We start from the raw sequence: 15,383 nt of genomic DNA, 5'->3' as shown, positions 1-15,383 counted from the left end.
ACGCTAAGGTGCTGGATTTGTGTTTATTATAGTCTTCAAATCCTGATCTCATATATTGATGTAGTTTTTATAACTGCAAGTGTTCATTTTGATGAGGAAAACACTGAAAACGTTGATAATTCTTTTAATTTTTTCTATGTTTGGAAACTAATGTTGTGAATCATGGCTTGTTCTCTTAAATCATTCACAAAAATGCGTCACATCTGTGTTTTTTGTTTTTACAAAAGACTGACATGTAAATGGATATAATTAATTAATGTGCATTTGACCTGTTGAAATGTAATCAAATAAGTTTTAATCCTTTATTTGTGACATTAACGGGTTAAAAAAACTGACATTTTTTCAGGGAACAGTGTAGTATGCAATGACTGTAGCAACTTTAACATTTGAAAGAATACTATGGCAAAGTTATTGCTTTCTTTATTCAAACTGATTTTCTTTTTCATGAATATATGGTTGACTTAAAGAATGAAAGCTGTGTCATACACTTGGAAAATAATGAGCTATATTACCGCTTATTGACACTAGGGGTGTGGTAATATACTTAGCTCAAGATTTTAAACAAAATACAGATCCTTGGTTCACTAGAACGTGATAATATTTAACACACAATATTTAATATTTTCTTTTTTCAGAAATTTTCAATGACAAAACATTTGTCTTTTAAATTGCAAAAAGTAAAAGAATGCAGTTGTATTTGGAAATATTTTAACTAATCTAGGGCAGTAACTAATGATAATTTTGGTAATCAAGTAACCTACTGATTATTTAAAAAAATGAATAATCTGATATTTTTTTTGTAATACAAAGAGACCTAAGTTAAAACCAGTATGTAGTATAACTATTTATACATAAACTAAAGCTGAGGCAATAATAATTAGCTTAAAATATAAAAACCAAAAAATTACATGATTTTACTGAACAACAATGTTAAAATACATAATATGCCTATACGTAATATGAACATAACCAACTTAAGAACATTTTGTATTAAAACAAATACCTGCAGAGGTCACCAAAGGTCTGATAACGTTCACTTTACAGTGTGATTAAACTATGGGTGTGTCTCAATCAGCTCCCTAGCTTTAGTCTATTGTGTACACGAATCAGTATATCATGTACACGAATTCAAGCACTGGTAAGACGTCATTCATAGAACATCAACGGACAACATCACTGGAATTAATAAACAGCAGACAGGACAGATCTATTTTTATATTTATTTTTCATTTTCTTTAAACAGTTCTGTTACAAGTTCTTACAACATTTCAGCCAAATATTATTTATAAATGTTAATTAGATGTCTTTAATCCCTGACTCAGTTTGTCTTTTCAAATCTTCTATTGCGTATCATTATATATATCGAGTTGGCACATGTGATTTATGATTCAAGCTTAATAAATGTGACGTTATTTTCAGTAAGGGAGCATAGTGAGCGCCGATGCTCTCTAGTTTTTGCAGTGCATTTTGTGGGATTTTCCAGGGAGCGAACGTTTCAGTGCACTGGAAGGATTCGCGATTGAGTGTAAAAATGGCTGACTCCCTGATCAGTGCCCTACTTAACAAGGGAGCTGATTGAGTTTAAATCCATAAAATGTAAATATTTGGCCAAATGCAGAAAATTTTATTTTGAAATCACGATGTACAATACATGGCATATTTAGACATAGTTTGATGTATTTTCCTGTCCTGATAAGACACTTGTTCTTTGCTTTCTTTTATTTTATATAAGAATGTGTAACATTAAAACATATTAAAGTGCACATAAACACACACAAAACTCAAGTACATATGGAAGGAGGGATTCTTGCAGACCAATCACAGCGCTTGCTGTCCAAGTAGAATTAACGCACTGTTAGATTTTTGGAGAGGTGCACGTTAGTGATGGAAAGTTCGGTTCTTTTCCGCGAACTCGTTCTTTCGAACAGTTCGATTCAATAAACCGGTTGAAAAAAAAAAGGTTCACCAGTTCTTTTACGCTCAACGTAATGATGTCATTGGTGATGAAGTAATGTCGTCAAGACTATCAAACACTCAAATATATTAAGTCAGTAATCATAGCTTTAGTCAGTTAAAAACCTCATAATCATTAAAAGTTTACAATTAAGTTTTGCAACAACGCACCCAAATTCAGTAACAGCAATAATGTGCATACAAGGATTTCGGTCTTGAAGATATAAAGTAAATAAAATAGGTGTCAACAGTGCAGAAACCATGAGCCACTTACTAGCCTAGAATCAGTTCAGAATCAATCACCAAAAGAACCAGTTTGGTTCAGACGTGCTTTGTTTCAGTCTGCTTCATGCTGAATCATGCATGCGCAGTATCATCAGCTCTTCGGTTCCAACAGAAGCGGTTCTAGGTTCAGTGTACTGCTGATCCGAAAACCAATGCAACCGGATCTTGACTCAAGAACGAGAACCGTTGTAACCAACACACTGCAGTTCAGTATCATTAGCTGCTCTACTAATGTTCATGTTCTATTAACTACAAACTCAATTTGTGAATGTGTCATCGTTAACTATAAATATAGTTATATAATATAGTATAATATAGGTATTTCATAAATCATCCCTTATTCTTATTAAACATAGTCCTTAGAGTCTTAATTAGTGTCCAACTTTGGTCTATAATCTAACAATGTAAAATTTAACAAACTTCACAGATTAGATACATTCATCTTAAAAAAAGCAAAATAAAACAGTTATTTTATCACACTTTCAGATGTTTAACAAAATTCTTCGATATGCATTTTGTCCTCTTGAAAAATTACATGCATGCGCAGTATCATCAGGTCATCGGTTCTCAAATCGGACACGTCAAACAGAAACGGTTCTCGGTTCGGTGTACTGGTGATCCCGAAAACCAATGCAGCCAGTTCTTGACTCGAGAACGAGAACCGCTCCAGCAGTGGCTGTGTACGTTCGTTATCTGGCTCTGCTCTGAACTGCTGTCAAGACAGAACTGAAGATGAACACAGTCAGTGTTTACTGTGTACTGAGTAAATGAATTAACTTACTCCGGGATATTGGTTTATTTTGACTAGTTAAAAAAGTAAACAGCTTAAGTAATTTGTGGATTAATCCTTACTGGAGATGCAAACCGTTTCAAATGATTCAGTTCGATTTGGTGAACTGGTTAAACCGGATCACTAAGAAGAACTGGTTAAATCGAACAATTCGCAGGGCTTAAAGTATTCCGGCACCGTGCCGGATCTCCGGCGTGTGGCCGTGAGGAAAAAAAATAATAATAATATTTGAGAGCCTGTGCATGCAGTTTAATATTTTCGAGGCAATTTATTTCTTATACCAATCATATGAGAGGAAAGCAGCTTTAACTAACGTTACAAGCCTATCAGAAGCAGAGAAGGGCGTGTCCTTGCAACACAGGATGATTGACGCCCACACGTCAATGTCAAGTTAGCGTTGTCGGAGAAAACAAAAATGGAGCGCAAGTTTATGAAGCCTGGGGATGATGTCCTAGACTCCTAGCAATAGATAAAAGACTCAAAAATAAATGGCTCTATTTGGCAGTTGGTGCAAGAAACTGAGAGAGCCCGGGGCTTGTTTCTGCATGATTTGCTCGAGGAAGCTACTGTATGCCAGCAGCGGTAAGAAAGTGCTTGCTCGTTATGATTTATGTCGCGTTCCAGGCAACCCGTAACCCGTGTTTTTCCAACCCTAAACCTGTGAAAGTGCACCGGAACGACAGTCAAACCCGTGACTTCCCACCTGTGAACTCGTACTAGATCGATGTACTCCGAGTTCTGACGTCACACAGCACGCAAAACAACAGCGCCTACGGATAATACTGCCTACGGATGCAGTGTTTATGCAAGTGGTACACGTTGAAAAATAGATTTTAGGAAAATGTAACGTTGCAATAAAATTAATAATCTAGCTAAATTTCCTTGCGCTCAGAAAGTTTGGCGTGACTTGCCTGGAATGGTACAAAGTCGTTAGTCGTGGTTTGAAATAGTGACTTGCGAGCTAAAACCTGCCTGGAACGCAGCACCAGACTCCGGTGAGCCGCTGCCCGTGCACTCAAACTTACCACGATGTTGCCAGGAGTAGAGACCTGCGCGGGAGGGATTTCCCCTGTTGAATATAAATTTAAAAAGAAACGGAAAATAAACAAATGTTTCGTTTTATTTGCATTTAATTAAAAGAATGAACATGAACAAGGAACTTAGAACATATATAAATACAGTAAAAAAGTAAGAAATGTAAATAAAAAATATATACCTATAATAATTAGGCTATATAGCCTAATAAATTATATAATACCTGGATTTATTTCAGTTTCAAAGGAAAAGTAGGTTACAGACCTGAACAATTCATTCAAACATTTAACAAAAAATATCCTTATTCCTCAATAACAAAATAGACCAATTTTAAATATTAAGCTAAATAAATAAATAAAAATAAACTGAATTAACAAAAAAAAACTGTACGACTACTTAATGTGCCCATGCAGGAATATCATGTCGTTCTCTGTTGAGGGCTTCAGTTTAATCCGTCTCTGCTCCAGTATGCGACCGCAAATACTGAAAGCCCTCTCCGATGGTGCGCTAGCTGGAATACAAAGTACATGGCGTGTTTGCTTAATCTCGGAAATTCGTCTTTTCCACCACTGGAGGACATCATCCGGTCTGTGTGCTTCTAATCCATCCAATTTGACATTTAAATATATCGCTATTTCGGAATAGAATTACACGTCGCTGTCTATGGTATCATCCGCATCCTCCCATTCCGCAAAGTCTATTTTATTTTATTATATATAAAGGTCTATTTGTTTCTAGTTCTTTTATTTTGTTAGATATTTACACTTTGCGGGAGTCCCGCAAATAATTTTATTTTCCCGCAACCCGCACACAATAATATCTAGCCGCCCGCGTCCGCATTCACCCATCAAATAATATTGTCCCGCGCCGCACTCGGTGGCGCTGGGTCCCGCGGTACTCCCGCGGGAGTGCAGGTCTCTAGCCGGGAGCAACTATTAGCTGACACACCGTTGTCTATGACTGACCATGTCTGCGATTAAAAAACACGTGTGTGCACATTTATAGCAGAAAATGATTTGTCATTCAGAATTTCGCAGCCACTGGTCACCCTGTGTAGAAAACTGGCAGAAGACAAAAAAAGCGTTAACTAGCCTGTTGTAGCTTTACCGACCAATGGTGTCAACCATCCCTTTGCTGCTGCAGCTGCTGATTTAATGAAAGAGTTTCTCATGTGACTGGATTGTGTTAACCGCCGCGCTTACAGTTATTTCGCTCTACTATCTACAGTATTAAAAAGGCATGTCATGACTCCATTAAGATTCTGGCCTGTTATTTAGGAGAAAATTTATCATTCAGTAATATTTATTTTAAAGGTGTCAGATTCATGATTAAATATGATACTTTAGTTCATGACTAAACACTTACAGAGCTTTTCTGCAGTTGATCACAGCTGGTATCAGTCGTCTTCTCCCCTCAGCTGATGTGTTGTATTTCTTGAGGTCCAGCTCTTCCAATGGCTCTTCTGACATCTGAAGCATGTAGGATATTGTTGAGCAGTGAGCAGGAGAGAGTTTCTTCTCTGAGAGTTTGTCTGATTTCACAAACTCCTGAATCTTTCTGGACAGAGTCTGGTCTTTCACTTCCAACAGACAGAGGAACAGATTGATGGATCTTTCAGTGGAGACTTCCTGTCCATCTTTGATGATCTTTTTAATGTACTGTGTGGTTCTCCTGATGCTCTCTGAGCTCTTCTCTGTGTGTGCCAGTAAATCCTGTAAGAGTCTCTGATTGGACTCCAGTGAGATGCCCAGCAAGAATCGCAGGAACAGATCCAGATGTCCATTCTCATTCTCAATGGCTTTATCTATTGCTTCTCTATGGAGACTATGAACGACATCCAAAAACTTTGGGGTGTCAACATTTTTCATTACATAAATGTAAAACAAATAGAAAGCAGCGAGAAACTCCTGAACGCTCAGATGAATGAAGCTGTAGACTTTCCTCTGATATATCACAGATTCTTCCTTAAAGATTTCAGTGCAAATCCCAGAATAGACTGAGGCGTCAGTGAGGTCTATGCCGCTCTCAATCAGGTCCTCCTCATAGAACATCACATTGCCCTTCATCAGCTGACTGAAAGCAACTTCAGCAAGTTTCACAATCACTTCTCTGTTGGACTGCAGGAATTTCTCTGGATCTCTCTCTTTATATTTCTGCTTCCTCATGTCGATCTGAGTGAGTAGGAAGTGGATGTACATTTCAGTCAGAGTTTGAGGGATTTCTGCACTCAGATCTTCTTCCAGGAGCTTCTGAAACACAGTGGCTGAGATCCAGCAGAAGATGGGGATGTGGCACATGATGTGGAGGCTTCTTGCTCTTCTGATGTGTGAGATGATTTTTCTGGCTTGATGCTCATCACCGATTCTCTTCCTGAAATACTCCTCCTTCTGAGGCTCATTGAATCCCTGTATTTCTGTCAGACGGTTGATGTATTTGGAGGGGATCTGATTGGCTGCTGCTGGTCTGGATGTGATCCAGATGAGAGCAGAGGGAAGCAGCTCTCCTTTCATGAGCTTTGACATCAACACACCCACTGATGAAGTGTCTGTTTCATCAGAAACTTTCTGAGTGTCTGAAAACATCAATGTGATTCTACTTTCATCCAGACCATCAAAGATGAACACAACTTTACACTTCCCATAAATCTGTGAGTCCAGATCTTGAAGTTCAGGATGAAAGTCCAGCAGAAGTCTGTGAAGACTGTATTGATGATCTCGAACCAAGTTCAACTCTCGAAATTGAAGCACAAACATGAAATCTACATCTTGATTGGCTTTTCCCTCGGCCCAGTCCAGAATGAACTTCTTCACAGAGACGGTTTTTCCGATTCCAGCGATGCCTTTAGTAAGAACAGTCTTGATCTGCTCTTTCTCTTCACATCCTAATCCAGGTGAGGCTTTAAAGATGTCATTGTAGCAGATTGGAGTGTCTTTTGAGTGTTGTGTTCTGGCTGTTTTCTCCATCTGTAAAACCTCATGTTCTTCATTCACTCCTTCTCTCTCTCCCTCTATGATGAAGAGCTGTGTGTAGATGCTGTTCAGGAGGCTTTCATTCTCCCAGGGTTTCAGTCCCTCAAATAATCTCTCATATTTGTTCTTCATGCTGGTTTTGAGCTGGACTTTGGCTCTCTGCAGATCATCATTCACTGGCTGATCATGTTTTTTCAGAGATGCTGTAACACTCGTGGTATTCAGACCGAAGACTTCACGAGACATGCTTCGCTCTTGATCTGATCTGCTGAAATATCACAAGAAGAACAGATTAAAAATATATATATATAAAATAAAGGTAAATTAACATCTAAATAAATAGAAATGTCAGTCTTAATTTTCACTAATTACAAATATATAACAAACACGGTTAATGTAACAATTATTTTAATAAAAAAGGATGTTTTGTTATAGCTTTTGAAGCAAGGATGCCACCATCTTGCAATACTACAGCATTTGACATCACGGGGTTGGTTCACTCCATTGGCCAGTGAAGTAATATCTATTATATATAATATAATATATGGACATGTAGGAGCAGATGTGCTCATTGTGTCAAGTCCTGTCTGTGTGTACTGAGTGTGTTTTTGAATCCCGTAAATCAGTTCAATCGTCACTACAGATATACAAATGATAAAGCTTGGCTTATTGGTCCCTCGAAAGCACTTTTTTAAAATGACATGATCACTGATCATAATCTAGATGTGCTCTGTTTGATAGAAACCTGGCCAAAACCTGATGATTATATTATTTTAAATGAGTCTACCCTCCCCAATATTATTATAAACATGAGCCGCGTCATATAGGTAAAGGGGGAGGTGTCTTAAGGAAGATTAACATTAGCACTGCCAGAGGTCGCTGTATTGTATACCTTAAGCCGCCAGCGGGTAAATTTTACCCACGTACATTACAACTATATTTATCTTGCTAAAGAAAATATTTCACTATATTATGCCACTGTCTCCACAATTTTTAGAGTCATGAAATGATTATGTCTAGTCATATTTTTATCCTGTTGTTTTATGTTCAAGACTTTTTAACACAGGCTACACGAATCCATAATGGTCAGTAGCCTAAGGTAAAAAAAAAAAGGCCTGCACTGACACTGGAAAATAGAATGTAATAGCCTAAATATTAGACAATATTGAGCAATAATAATTCACCACACTGCATAGGATGATGCGATGAAAAATTCAACCACTCAGCGAAATATTTATTAATTTGTTTAGTTATATAATTTATAGTTTCAATAAGAGAACAACACAATTAATCTTAGGTAATAAAAAAAAGTTTTATTCATTACATCATATACATCGGATTTTTTATTTATTTATTTATTCAGCAAACGGCCAGACTAGAATATCAACACAGAGAGAACAATAAACCATATGGCAAGACAAACATGTAATAATTAAACCAAAGTTGACCATTTAGAGTAATGTTAAACTAAAACATGAAATATGATAGTAAATATGATATCTGGATCACTGTCAGATGAGCAGTCAGATGCTAAGCTGAACCAGGACGCAACTATCAGACACTGCATCACTCATGGCATTTAGTATTTCTAATACCTACCTTCCATAAATGGCCTTTTTTTGTTATTTTTACTTAATTTATGAAACTGATAACTGCTAAATCAGTGAGTGAAAGGAGTTGCCTAGAAATGTACAATGTTAAAACATAAGCGGAAAGTCAATGACAACGTAAAAATATGTGCATTCAATAACGGGTAAATTTGACCCACTGTCGCTTATAGGTATAAATGCCTTGTTTTTTGATCTGGTTTTATCTAAATAATTTGATGAACAACATTGAATTGTAAGTAACAATTTTAGTAAAAGTCAATGACTGGGAGACTTGAATGTTTTATTTAAAATCTGCTATGTACATTTGAAAAACAGCCACAGGTAAAATTAACCCTGTGGCGGTTCTAGTGTTGAGGAAAACAATCTGACACTGTGGTATAATAAGCACACTCGCACCCTAAAGAGAGCAGCCCAGAAAATGGAGTGCAACTGGAGGAAAACAAAACTAGAGGTATTTCGTATTGCATGGCGGGAAAGTAACTTATCCTACAGAAAAACATTAAAAACGGCTAGATCTGATCACTTTTCGTCTATTTTAGATGAAAACAAACATAACCCCAGGTATTTATTTAATAGTGGCAAAATTAACGAAAAATAAAGCATCAGCAATCATTGACATTTTCCAACATCACAGCAGTAATGACTTTATGAACGACTTAACTTCTAAGATCGATACTATTAGAGATAAAATTGTAACCAGAAGTCATAGATCATCTTCTGACTATTATTAATTCCTCATTGTCATAAACATATGTCTCTAAAACCTTCAAACTTGCTGTCATTACGCCTCTCATTAAAAAAAAACACAACTAGACCCCAAAGAACTAGATTCTACTGCATAATCTGACTTTGCTGCAGCCTGGAACTGAACTGCTGGTTTCGTCTGGTCAGAGGAGAACAGGCCCCCCGACTGAGCCTGGTTTCTCCCGAGGTTTTTTCTTTTGGTTCCTTGACTTGACTACACGTTTATCCTCACCTGGGGTCAGAGGTCACTGGATCATCACTGAATTTAGGAGGAAGAGGCACTGACCAGTCACTCTTCAGAGACACACAGCTGGGATCAGATGAAGATCTCTTCCCCCTAAAGATCCTGATAAACACACAGAAGTCATTCTTGCTTTAGTTCTGTCTGCTGTTTCATTTATTATAAGTATTATAAGTGTATTATTTCCCTTTTGCATAACATGACAATCTCTATTAAACTTCAAAGACATTAATGGAGTGCTGGTGAACACATGCATGTCAAACACGTAGCTTGCAGCAGAAAAGTTGCACAATAATTCCGACTGAAATTGTTAGAAATCTTCTTGTTAGAAATTACATTTAGACTTAAAATTCTGTGTTTAACATGTAATGGTAATTTTTATAAAGTTTATAAGTTTATATTTTAATCTTTTTTTGTTGCACATAATAAATAGAATATCATAGACAGATTTAATCACTATATTCGTTTTCATAGACTTTGTATTGCACATTGTTTAGAGAACAGCATTGTGCTATGGAAGCTAATTGGTAGCAAAATTAATTTTGTAATGTAATGTTTTATTTTTCTGGTCAGTGTTTATCAGTGCAGAATGAATTAACCTTAACACTGGATAATATCTAATCTGAGGTCAGAGGTCACTGGATCACCACTTAATTTAGGAGGAAGAGGCATTGATCTGTCACTAGTCTACACTGATCGCAGGGCATTTAATGAAAATGCTATTGAAATGTCTTAAGTGTAAGTGTCAATTCATTTAAGAAAAATAAGTGTCCTACCCGTATGTAGTCTTGCCAGGATAGATGGTGATACCAGTGTTAAGTAATAAAAATCATTATAGTTGAGTAAAAGAACAGACACTACAATTAAAAACTGAACGCGGCTGCTCAATGATGCTCACAGATCAGATTTTATTTATTACTTTCGGGGACGGGACTTGATTGGTTGAGTTCACTCAGCATTGAGTTCAATTTATTCGGATCATTTTCAAAATATTACTGTTATTGTGTCATGAAATGTAATTTTAAATGTATTTCAGGCAAATGTAGTTGTTTAAAACTCAAATCTGTGGTTTATTTATAAAGACAGCGCCTATTTAAAAATTTGTAAAAATGTGTTTCGCCGCTCTCTGAGATGGTAATCATGTACCCGCCGAGAGCAGTCTCACCTCGGCTAGACCTTTTGATATGTGCCGCTGGCTCTGATGTATCTTTAGTGCTTAAAAATAAAATATAATTTGTTTTGGGTAAATCTAACAGGTTATCTTTGGTCCGTATTCAATTTATCTATACGTTTAAAATGAAAATAAAAAAGGCAAATTTATATAATTTTTTTGTTTCACTGTAATGGCTGTATATATACACATATCCCTGAACTAAGTACATTTCTGCAGTTGTTATTATGTTTAAATGAAAACGAAAGGAGGCGATGGTATTTGATATCCTATTTCATTTTATTGTAAATATACAATGAGGAAAAGTGCAGTAGCCAAGGTCAGCTGACTGAAGTTATCAAGTACGCTGCTGTTTGCAGAATAACTGGATTTGCGTCGTCGCGGACATCACACTCCCGAGTCAAATGAGTCAAAGTCTGAACTACCGAGGATGCACATCCAAAATCAGTGTACTGTGTATTGAGAAACGCGCGCAGACCTACCAGTCTATTTGCCTAATCTTCCCAGTACTTTACACCGCGGTGGAAACGCAGAAAGCAACAGGTCTCGGGGGAAAAAAGTTCCTGGGGAAAAAAGTTCCTGGTACAAATGTTCCGGGTAATTTCGGTGGAAACGCAGCAAAAACGATGGCGGATGATTTAGTTTCGAAACAAAATGCAAAAGCGCCTGTTTGGCAATATTTTGGATTTTGAAAAGCCTGTTGACTTTTGCCATTTATTTTAGGGGATTTTGGAAGTGTTTTTAAACATTTTTGGTTCCACACTGTTTGCTGATTTTTACTTTATTTAAACTTTGTGTAATTTATTTATTTTATTTGACTCTATTTTGCCTCCAAGCTTTCTTACCCGTTTTGCTAACAAACATTATACGTTTCTTATTTATTTGGTTTAATAGCTATTATACATGTTTCCTTAGCCAATTTGTTTAGCTATTCAAACTTTATGCAATTTATTTGTTATAGCCTGCCCTATAGCATTGTGTAGGTTATTTGTTTAGTTAATAAAATTTCTGTTTTATAAAAAGGCTAAAGAGAGTTTGACGTTGTATTTTGTGGTTGCATTCAAGCAATTGATGCCAAACTGCCGCTAATTCAAAAGTGAAAGTAAGATGCTCATGGTGCTTTAAACTATGGTAAAAGCGAAGGAAAGAAAGGAAAAGAGGGAAGATTCAAACAAACAAAATTCGAACAATTGCTTTATGCCGAATTGCCGCTATTTGAAAAGCAAGGAAAAGAGTGACTACCCCACGGTGATACTGGTATTACCAGATGTCACATATCGATTAACCGGTGAGAAAATTCCCTTAAGGTCACAACCCTACCCGTAAGTCTAAATGCATTTAGGAAAAATGGCATTTAAATAATAATTTTTGCTACAGTTTTGGCTTGAATGTGAAACATATCTAAATAATTTTGGGTAATACAATTTCATTTGAATTTTGCAACTTATAAAGCATTAATATGTTTTCTATTGTTTAATTCCATTTTAAAACTAGTGTAGGAAATCGCAAATATAAATTATATAATTGAATTATCATTTTCATTTTGCACTAAATGTAGTACATATGTATGAGAAAATGTAAATTTAAATACAGAAATACATTGTCATTTTGCATATTACATTACAAAATGAATTTCCTACCCATATGCTTCTATATTGAGCAGGATGAGAAATAATATATATATATATATATATATATATATATATATTCATAGGTGTGATCGACAAAAGACAAAAAAGCAGGAAACTATACGGTCCACTTACCCCCACCACCTGCACACAGTGACAATTTATATAGTATAATAATAAATTAATAAAAAATATTGTACTTGTTTTTTGTTTAAATTAATTTATAAATTAAATAATTAAAAAAGGGAAGAAAAATTTTAATACACATCTAATTTAAATGATTGAACAAAAAATAATAATAAAAGGAGTAATGTGGGAAATATGCTTCAAAGACTGGGCAAAATAGGGATGAAATCCAAAAAATCTGTCAATAACTTGCTGCTTACGTGCACGAAAACTAGCCATTTATTGGGCATTTCTTGTCCTCCCAGATGTTTTGTTTTTCCTTATTACCTTACATCTATTAAAAATAACATCTTTATTTGCCTCTATATTTTTGAAAGGTATCTTTTCTTGTGTTTTTGTTCAGCCATTTCGTCAGTGCTTTATTATAGACTTCTATGATTGCTACTTCACAACAGAAGACAATTATTGGGTTGAACGTTCAGAATACGATTCCATAGGTTATATTTCAGCATGAATTTCACAAATGGAGACAGGAACGCGTTCATGTCAAGTAAAGTTTTTGGGAAAAGCGCGTGGAATTGTGGCGAGCGTTTATAACCTTGCACGTTGAGAGCGCTCTTCAGAGCTAAGATACATCGTTATCGGGAAACTCGACCCAGATCAGATTTAAGCATTCATTAAAGTGAATCGGTTCAAAGGAGTCATTAGTTCGCAAATCGGACGAGTCATTAGTGGACAGATATGCTCATAAGCTCCGCGCATATAACGTTACTCCCAAATATATTTTTAGGTCGCACAGATTAAATTTCAGGAGCTTATGCGTCAAAAATGTTGGCAATTTCGAGCCTTGTAGAAGCTGCTAAACTTTCTAGCTTAGCCTACTTTGCAAAGTTAGACCAGAATCGTTTAACATTAATGTTATGGAATCATGACAAAAGTGATCAATTGATTGGTTAAATTTTACTAGACCTGCATATAAAAATGAAATACAATATATTGGATTTGCTTACATGAATCACCCGTGTTCACGGCCTTCGTCAGTCAACTGAAGCTGTTCACGAGAGTGGATGGTTGGGTGTGTGGTAGAGATCTTCACGGGTCCAAAAATTCATGCCCGAACCCGAAAGAGACCCATAATGTACTACACCGACCCGGACCCATCTAATATTTCAAAAGCTGGACCCGGACCCGTGAAGATCCGAGAAATGCCTACCCGGACCCGACCCAGACCCGTCTATTATTTGAAAGCTGGACCCGAACCCACCGGGAAGACACAGACCCGATTGGACCCGATTGTCACATATTCCACCTTAAATTGCTATTACAAGTCAATAAACCTGTTGCGAAAAATACAGCTTTTTGTCTAACCTAATTTAAGGAGCCGTAGTCTCTCTACCTGACTGCCTGTGATGCATTACAATCCTCCGACAAGAAAGTTATTCATATTATTCCTCTGGTTATTCCAAGTCCAAGCTTAATCCACTCATTATTTCAGCTTCAAAAATCCTCTTGATGTCACGGTGACGGATGACAAATGCAACTGTGCACATGTACATTCTGACTCGAGTTAACTCGCATGATAACCTCAACTGTTTGCCCTTTTGAACTATAATAACGATAGCTCGTTCAATGCCATGGCCGGTGATGTTATTTAACAGCTAACATCTCTGTGCTCTCTGCTCTGCGTCGAGTCTGAATCTGACCAATAAAACTTTAAGATTAAACGGTTCATTTATATTATTATAAAAATGGAAGAAAATGTAAAGCGCGGTTTGGCGGTCAAAGTGTCCCTCACTGGTTGCCATAGAAACATGAAACGCGATCGAGACTGCACATGCGTGCTAGCTGTATCAACCTAAAATATGCTTTAACGCAATTTGAGCATCATAGAAAACATTAATGTGACAGTTCACCTCAGATTGTGTTGCTGATTTGAACTATATTAAATATTAGTGTGTCAAGTCTGCAAGCATTAATACCGTGCGTGCACTTGCATTAACTCTGAGTCTGTGCGCTCTGATTCTAAGGGCAGAGAGAGAGAGAGAGAGAGCCAAAATCAAAGTCACCTTTATTTATATAGCGCTTTAAACAAAATACATTGCGTCAAAGCAACTGAACAACATTCAGTGACAATAATTCAAAAATGATAGTTAAAGTCAGTTCATCATTGGATTTAGTTATGTCATCTCTGTTAAGTTAAATAGTGTCTGTGCATTTATTTGCAATCAAGTCAACGATATCACTGTAGATGAAGTGACCCCAACTAAGCAAGCCAGAGCGAGATCGAGCGAGCGAGAGAGAGAGCTTTTTTTGGCTCACTCTTTTCTTTTCCTAATTTTACAAGGTGCAAGTTACAAAAAACACAAGCAGTGTTTGATCACGGCCGGGTGTTCTCCGAGTCCGATGACTCCGATCGCACGGGTATTACACACAATGTTAAACAGACCCGGGACCCGAGGTAATAGACTCGAACCCGACCCGGACCCGGCTGATCATTTAAAATATAGACCCGAACCCTTACGGGTCCCGGGTCGGGTCCCGGGTCGACGGGTCTCGGGTGCACTGTGAAGACCTCTAGTGTGTGGCATTCAGAACGGTGCGCGTACACTTTGAACTTCAATCGTGACAAATTATTGGACTACTTGAGGAGTGACATGACGACATGATTCAAAGGCACAAAAAACGTTGACAGCGGTGAGCGATCATTATGTTTACCAATACCCGACCCATCGCAACCGCCTACACCCCTTTTTTTTTTTTTTTTGCATGATTTACGAGAACATCATTTTCAGGTCGGAAAAGCCGGATTTACGGATTTTTTCGGAAGAATC

The 15,383-nt window shown here is 36.9% G+C and overlaps 1 protein-coding gene across 5 annotated transcripts in view; it reads right to left on the bottom strand.

The window, feature by feature from the left end:
• The window catches only part of LOC132099127 (NACHT, LRR and PYD domains-containing protein 3-like), a 151,617-nt gene that overhangs the window by 44,912 nt on the left and 91,322 nt on the right, over positions 1-15,383 (bottom strand). For 3 of the 5 annotated variants that reach the window (XM_059505581.1, XM_059505583.1, XM_059505582.1), the window contains exon 4: positions 5,429-7,300. In XM_059505581.1, the coding sequence (XP_059361564.1) occupies positions 5,429-7,300 (1,872 nt within the window). Of the gene's footprint in view, positions 1-5,428; positions 7,301-9,618; positions 9,710-15,383 lie in introns of those variants that run through there. The other 2 variants (XM_059505584.1, XM_059505585.1) reach the window with 2 other exon arrangements.

Source organism: Carassius carassius, chromosome 22 (genome assembly GCF_963082965.1).
Source record: "Carassius carassius chromosome 22, fCarCar2.1, whole genome shotgun sequence".
Taxonomy (NCBI): domain Eukaryota; kingdom Metazoa; phylum Chordata; class Actinopteri; order Cypriniformes; family Cyprinidae; genus Carassius; species Carassius carassius.
This window is presented reverse-complemented; position numbering and strand designations above follow the sequence as displayed.